Source organism: Otolemur garnettii, unplaced genomic scaffold (genome assembly GCF_000181295.1).
Source record: "Otolemur garnettii isolate 467f Iridium unplaced genomic scaffold, OtoGar3 scaffold00041, whole genome shotgun sequence".
In the NCBI taxonomy this organism is placed as follows: Eukaryota; Metazoa; Chordata; class Mammalia; order Primates; family Galagidae; genus Otolemur; species Otolemur garnettii.
In genome coordinates, this window is record NW_003852436.1 from 276,505 (window position 1) to 284,736 (window position 8,232).

At 35.5% G+C, this 8,232-nt stretch overlaps 1 protein-coding gene across 1 annotated transcript in view; it reads left to right on the forward strand.

The window, feature by feature from the left end:
• Positions 1-7,209, forward strand: part of NAA15 (N(alpha)-acetyltransferase 15, NatA auxiliary subunit) — a 102,848-nt gene extending 95,639 nt beyond the window's left edge. Inside the window, exons 17-19 of the mRNA XM_012805384.2 lie at positions 1,396-1,542; positions 2,562-2,659; positions 4,479-7,209. Of these exons, the coding sequence (XP_012660838.1) occupies positions 1,396-1,542; positions 2,562-2,659; positions 4,479-4,679 (446 nt within the window). The 3' untranslated portion in view covers positions 4,680-7,209. The remainder of the gene's footprint in view (positions 1-1,395; positions 1,543-2,561; positions 2,660-4,478) is intronic.
• Positions 7,210-8,232: the final 1,023 nt, after the last annotated feature.

Consider the following 8,232-nt stretch of genomic DNA (forward strand, 5'->3'; position numbering starts at 1 on the left):
TGGCTGGCGCCTTAGCCGCTTGAGCCACAGGCGCCGAGCCTGAACTTTTCTTCTTATTCTCTATTTTTGCCTCTCCCTGAAAAACAAGTATTGATAAGTTACCAAAACCAAATTGAAAATACAGCCATAACAGAGATAAGCTTAAATTGTTTTGCTAATAGCTTATTTGTTTGAACCACCCAATTCTATGGAACAATAGAAGAAATGCTATTAAACCACCAAAGGACATATCAGTGAATTATTCAATTAATAATTATGTGTAGAATTATTACACTTAGATATCTACTACTCAGAGTTGAGTATTTTTTAAACTTAAGGTAATGATCCATTGGTAGGATGAAATAATTATTAGTGAGTCATGACCAACATTCGAAAGCCTGAAGTAGAAATAGAATAATGTAGAAACTATCAGCACATATGGAATGTAATAAGTGTTCTGCAAAACTGGGCTCGTATAAGTTACAGATGTGGGATATATTATTTGTCAAAGTATAAATACTTGGTTGCAGTCAAAATTTGAAAGCCACCACCATAAGGAAAATTTACTTATGTTTTCAAACTGAAAAAATTAGTAACTAAAATTTATCAAATGCCTATTTTATATAATTAGCACTTTTATACAACAAGTAATTACTATAAACCTTATAGGTTAGATATCAGCCTAATTTTATAGATCAAAAAAATAGATTCAGAGAGGTTGTGACTAGTCCAAACCAGATCCATACCCAAGGTCTGTCTGGCTCCAAAGCTTTAGGTTATCATCTCTCTGTACCAAAATAACGATGAAACAAAGCATAACTTGGATTCAGTCCAGAAGGATTGGTGTCTGCTTTTTTATCTCCAAATCCTAAGGCCTGGAAATACAGATATTTATTGACTATTATGTATTTATTACAGAAAAATGCTTTGGTGGTCCTTTGGAGTTTATATATAGTGATAGCTGATTTCACACAGTTTCTCAAAAGGGTCAGTGAAATCAAGTATTATTTTTTAATTGGTAAGTGTGCCTTACTTACCAATTAAGTACAGAGAAAAGATAGGTAGGATAACGAAAATTGGTTGTCTTCAGCACAGCATACCAGGCAGATGCTCTTAAGCCCCTGCTTTGCAGACCTTAAGGTTGAGGGGGGTCAATCCTGGGGGCTTAAAAGGCTTTGAAATTACATTTTTTGTCATTCATTTTGCTTCCTTTTATTTTGTGGAAATGAATCACCAGTGAAATTCTTTGAATGCCTTAGAACAATCATTAGATTGGTCTGCCTAACTGTATTCTTTAAGTTTATGTAGGTAAGCTCTTCATTATAATTTGCTTTATAATTGCTATGTTTCAGTGGCCTCATCAAGTAGAAAATTTAGCTCTTACAAACTAACACAACTTGTTTTTGATTTATTCAGCAGTGTGTGAAAGTAAAGATTTACCTGATACAGTTAGAACAGTATTAAAACAAGAAATGAATCGTCTTTTTGGAGCAACAAATCCAAAGAATTTTAATGAAACTTTTCTGAAAAGGAATTCTGATTCATTGCCACACAGATTATCAGGTAATCACTTTATTTTATTCCTCTCTTAGCCTTCTGAAACAATTTGAGTATTTATTTCAATCATCAATGACAAGATAAGATGCACTTTTTTAGCACAGGAAGAGGTAATGTGTATATTTGACATTTTATTACTGTGAAAACAAGGAGCTTACATATGCTTCCTCAGCTATGTGTGGTAGCGTGCACCTGTAGTCCTAGCTATTTGGGAGGCTTAAGTAGAAGGATCACTAGATGTCATAAGCCCAATATGGGCAAAATAGTAATACCTCATCTCATATATATGCATATATATACGTTTCCCATACATTTTTAAATTTCTTAAGACAAAGTTATTACTATGAATCAAGGTCAGTAGTCTCTTCTAGTTTAACATTGCCATTACAAAGAAACAAGAATAACTGAATTTAAATGTGTATTACAAGAAAGGCGGAGTTTTATTTCTCCTTCTATCATGTGTTCTTAAAATTTACTTAGATGTGACCACCTGAAACTATCTGGTAGTTTATAGGAAACCTAAGGCAAGAATCTATACCAGTGAAGCACAATCTGGATATAATGGGACCATGTAAGTAATGCTTTAGTGCTGTGCTTTTGTAATACCTGGCTGAGAAGCCCAGCAGGTTTGTGGAATCCTGAATTCAGATTTTTGGCTCAGAGTATTCACTTCACCAACAAATTCTTATCATTTTAGAAAGAAAATTCTCCATGGTCCCTCGATACAGAGTTATTACTAGAATATTTGTATATCTTCCTGGGCTGTTTACTGTGTATATTTTATGTATACTTTATATTTTATTAGATAGATATACTCGATATACCTTAATCACTTTCCTACTTTTGACAGGCTATTTTTGGTCTACCATCTCAGAATTATTTCTTTTAAGCAACAGTGTCTCAGTGGCTATTCCCATTTTTCTAATAAAGGGCCATACTCTATGTAAACATATAACTTGTATTTTATATTTGAGTATGTTTGTTTTACCTTGAAATAAAACAAATGTCCTTTCCCCTCCATTTAGCTGCCAAAATGGTATATTATTTAGATCCTTCTAGTCAGAAGCGAGCTATAGAATTGGCAACAACACTTGATGAATCTCTCACTAACAGAAACCTCCAGGTAAAGAGTTTTTTCATAATCTTTATATAAGAATGCCTAACTTTTTTGTTTTTGTTTTCACCAAGAGAAATAAGTTTTTTGTTTCTTCTACTCTCCTTGAAACCATTAAGAGTCTGTGTCATACATAGCTCATCTTAAATTTATTTAGGGTTGTGTTTATATGTACATATGCACACTAGGCTGCATGGCATTCAGTAACTAGTTTTATGTCTGTAACTTGGAATAACTTTTAGAAATATATTTTAGTAAAATCATATATATGTTTCTTATTTTTGGATTTTGACTCATTTCTGTGCATGTGTATCTCTGTGCATGAGGCAGTGGTCTCAGTGAAAATTCTTACATATTTAAGGTTTATTTATCAGAGGCTCAACTAAAATACTTGTTTGGTGGTTTATAATACAATAAAAGATTAAATAGAGTATTGTAAAATATAAAGTTTAGACTAAGTGGTCTCAGTGAAAATTCCGACATTTAAGGTTTATTTATCAGAGGCTCAACTAAAAGACTTGTTTGGTAGTTTATAATACAATAAAAGATTAAATAGAGTATTGTAAAATATAAAGTTTAGACTAAGAACAAAAGACAGCTACTTTGAGTTATAAGCATCCAGATAAAGAAGTACATGCTGAAAGGTAAATACAGGCTCTGTGCCTATGGCTCAAGTGGCTAAGACACCAGCCACATACACCGGGGCTGGCTGGTTCAAATCCATCCCGGGCCCGCAAAACAATAATGACGGCTGCAACAAAAAAATAGCCGGGTGTGTGGCAGGTGCATGTAGTCCCAGCTACTTGGGAGGCGGAAGCAGGAGAATCACTCGAGCCCAGGAGTTGGAGGTTGCTGTGAGCTGTGATGTCACAGCACTCTACATAGGGCGGCAGCTTGAGGCTCTGTCTCAAAAAAGAAAGGTAAATACATATTTATTAAACAGCAAATGAAGACACTACCCTTAAGAAGAAAAATTACTTCAGTTTTGTCTGGGGCTGGGTTTGAACCCACCACCTCAGGTATATGGGGCCGGCGCCCTACTCCTTGAGTCACAGGTGCCACCTGAAAAATTACTTTTGTTAGTTGCACCAGTTAGAATCTGGATTTAAAATCCTGTGTAACTTAGCACAGTGTATAGAATTTTATGTATCTGGAAACTAAGTAGTGTTTTCTAAATGATAAGATTAAGAAAGAAAGCATAAGAATTCAATACAGCGTGAATCATTTGAAAATATAAGAAGCAGACTTACCTTAGGGATTTGGCTAAAAGAATTGTGGATTTTAATGATTTTTCTTGCATATAATCTTGTGTTTGAGATACTCTTTTCTGCTTAGTTAACAGGGTATGCCTTAGCATGTGCTTTTATTTGAATACCTGTATTTGATTTTGCTGGCTGGGTCTAAGCCTCCAAAAAATTAAAAGGCCTACATATAATAATTGGCATTGGCATAACAAATTTAGCTGCTTATATACACAGGGCAGACCAGGCTAAGGTAAAGTTGTTGCCAAGGTTGTGTACTTGCAGAGAGTGGGTTCCCTTTTTAAATACGGGACCCATACACCCTATTTGCCTTACCTTAGTCTTGTTTCTACATTTGTACATGTTTATCTTCTTGTGTAAACCCTGCACTTGTGGAAAAATGGTTAAATTAGACCTTAAAGAACATACAAATGCAGTGTACATGCAGGAATAGATGTTTTTGTTCTTCTCACATACGCACATTTTTTATTATTTTGGAAATATTGAATTGATATTGAAATGTCTAATAAAGTCACAGTAAAAATCTTTTTTGACAAGTTTTAATGTGACCCTTTTTCTTTCTTTAGACATGTATGGAGGTATTGGAAGCCTTGTGTGATGGTAGCCTAGGAGACTGTAAAGAAGCTGCTGACATTTATAGAGCAAATTGTCATAAGCTTTTCCCTTATGCTTTGGCTTTCTTGCCTCCTGGATATGAAGAGGATATGAAGATCACAGTTAATGGAGATAGTTCTGCAGAAACTGAAGAATTGGCCAATGAAATTTGAACATCATTAAACAAGCAAATGGAATGACTTTGGACCATATCTAGTGTATAATATTTTTGTCACGCACCTGCTGCATTGCTCTAACTTACACAGAATGAGAGGAGTAAATGTTCTTGCCTTCAAATAGTGTTTTACGTTTTTTATCCTGCTGAAAAAGTATATATAAAATATCTAACATAACAGGATATAGGTTCAGTTTCTTAAAAAAATTAAAGCTGCTAAAATTGAGAGGTTAAAAAAAAGATACCTTATCCTATTCCCACCCACCCACCCATGTTTTTAAACTAATTTATATAAAATCTGGAGGTTGTTACAGCTAACAAAGCAGGTGTGTGGCAGAAATATTACTTTAAATTTGTCTTGTGAGATTTTACTATATCTCAGACAGCCTAAATGCTGTTTTAGCACTGGATTCTTTCACTGAGCACAAAGAGTTGTTGGGGCTTTAGCATCTGACTGATTTTGTTATGGAGTTGATTCTGACCATAGTAAGTATGCAGTGTGAATCACTATTTACAGAGAAATCTACAACAGATGCTTGATGTTGTAGAAACTGGGACATAATAGATACCAAGCAAAATTATAAGGAACCTAGAAGGTGTTAAATACGCTTGTTGTGTTTCCAAAATTCACTGTATATGATCAGTTTGGTGTTCTTGTACCACAGTTTTTAACTGAAGGAACCAGTTGAAACAGTCTCAATTTTAACTAAAACTTGAAGAACTAAAACAGCAATGCAAACCTTTCAGCATTGTTTTGGCCAAACTTGTTAAAACTGTAATGCAAGAACCAAATGCACTGTGATGTGGCAACAACTAATTAGCAAGCATGAATTTTTCACCCAAGAGTGAAAATAAAGGAAATCTACCATGGCTTGAAGTTAAAGAGCAGAACTCCTGACTACCATTCTATGACTGATCAAAAGACTAATAGTTAAAACCTCAGCAGGCCTTGTTCACGATATGCAGAAAAAAAGTGCTGCAGTTTAGATACCTCTGGAATTTTTCCACAGTGTCACAGGTTTGTAATACTTGAAGCCCTACATTTCTAAGAATATATTTCTTGCTCAGTTGTTTCAGGCAAGCCCAAGACTTTGTAATTTTTAAAGGGCCCAACCTTTTTTTTTCCAAATAACAGACCAGCTTCTTTTTCCTGCAGTTACAGATGTAATTTCCTTTTTGTTGTCAAACATAAGGTACCAAATATGATGCAATAAATTGTTTTGAAAAACAGTTGTGTGAATATTTCAACCAGTCTGTTTTGGGCTTCTGTGAAAATATACAAGTGGAAACAGAGGTGAAAGCCAGAGTCAGTGTAATGTGTTGTAAGGCCAGTGCAGATGGGAGCTTTTTAGAAGGGAAATTTCATAATGAAGTAGAGTGCTGCTCCTGCATTAAGATTTCATTGAGGACTAGATTGGTGGCAGGTACTACGAAATGTAATTCATAATTTGAAAGGAAAACTAGAACTATTTTGATTGGGAAAATGAGCCTTAACATGTTAGACCAGTACACTGAGAACTGGCCTCAGGCTGAACAATCTCATTGCATTTGTAAGATCTGAGTAAATAAGATTAAGTACAAAGAATCAGTTGTATATATGATTGACCTTTTTGTGGCACTTTTAGTTTATAGAAAGTATTATCTAAAGGGAATTTTCAGAAGGCCCCATCCTTTCATGGATTGAACAGCTGTGCTAAAATCAGCCTTTCATCGTACATGCCCTGCATTCCACAGCCTGGGCTAACAGTTGAGTGATATGAAGAAGAGTTCAAACTGAACTTCAGTGCTTTGTTATGTTTTATTAACCGGCCTGTCTCAGGAACATCTTAACAGATGGCGCAAAAAAAAAAAAAAACCTTTCCAACCTCTCCTATGAGTGGCAACTGAAGTTCTTATTGTTGGGAAAGAACACTAGTGCTACCTCTGCCACTAATGAGGTGTTTGGAGGAGGCACCAGCCATATAACAGGGGGTGTATGTGTGACTTTTGTTTAAACTCTACTGTATATTGAAATGGATTCATCTGTTTGTTTTGACAATGTTCAAATGATGTAGATTGTCTTAGAGTGAATATTCATAAGTACTCAGAACTCTTAATGCCACCCGTGAGGAGCTAAATTCCTAACATGTATATTGTATTCCATCCCAATTTTACTGGAACTATTGAATAAATCTTTTATTTTCTTTCAGGTTTACTTGATAGTGAATACATTGTCTGGTGTCAAAGGACCTTAACTGGGTTCATTTTAAGTCCAGACAGCACCCTTAAAATATGTACTGTGTTATCTTACTCTGAGTAGTATCAACTGGATCATCTCACATTTGCCTCATTCATTCTATTAATTTCAAATGATACTGTGGGGGGAGACAGGGTTAGAAAAACAAGTGGAAAAGAAATGCAGTGATATTGTAATCTAAACAAGTGCCTTATGTTTATTGCTAAGAACTGGTGTTATCAACCCTTTTGATAAGAAAGGGTCCTTTGACCTGTATTAGCATAGGAAAGTAAATTTTTTTTTATTTTTATTTTTCAACTATTCTTGTCATTTCTCACTGAAAACCTAAAATCTAACTAGGTTAGTTACTCAGTTTTAATTAGATAGTTGACTCATACATTTTCAACATTTTTCTGTATCTATTTATTATGCACAACAATAAAATGTGATCTATAATAGCATGACTAAAAGTAGTGCCAATGTTAGTGAATAGCTTTTCTGTGCGCTTTATCAGGCCCTTATTTTTCACAGTGTTGCTGGTATTCTATGGTGTATTGCTAGTAGAGCTGTGAAATGAATGCTGTGACTGAAGAGGTCAGAAAACCATCCAGATTCAGGCAGGTTGCAGTAAATTTCAGAGAAATCTTTATAAGTTCTAAGAGTATTTCAGTTGCCATGTGTAGCAGCTATTTGGGAAGAGCTAAACGGTAAAATATTGGACTTTATTAAAAGATAGACATATACTTGTCTTAGATGGTTGCAGCCTTAAAATTTTAAATTAATCTTGGTAAGAGAATTGAAAGACCTTTCACATGGAGGCAGTTTTCCCATTCTATTAGGTCATTAAATCTGAAATGTCCAATTTTTAATCACAAGTTTATTATATCTTAAATAAGAAGCAGTATAATTAAAGTATGTGCCAAAACTATCCACACAGTTTTGCCATCTTAATGGTAGTTTGTGTGTGCTGGCAGGAATGAAGTCTGGAGAGTGTTGGCAATGAAATTGTGAAAGGCATTTCCTGCAGCTTGTTGACAATTGAATATTTTTCCTTGTAAGAAGTGGTCCACGGCTTGGCGCCTGTGGCTCAAGTGGCTAAGGCGCCAGCCACATATACCTAAGGTGGCGGGTTCGAATCCAGCCTGGGCCCGCCAGACAACAATGATGGCTGCAACCAAAAAATAGCCAGGCGCTGTGGTGGGCGCCTGTGGTCCCAGCTACTTGGGAGGCGGAGGCAGGAGACTCGCCTGAGCCCAGGAGTTGGAGGTTGCTGTGAGCTGTGATGCCTCGGCACTCTATGCAGGAGGACAGCTTGAGGCTGTGTCTCAAAAAAAAA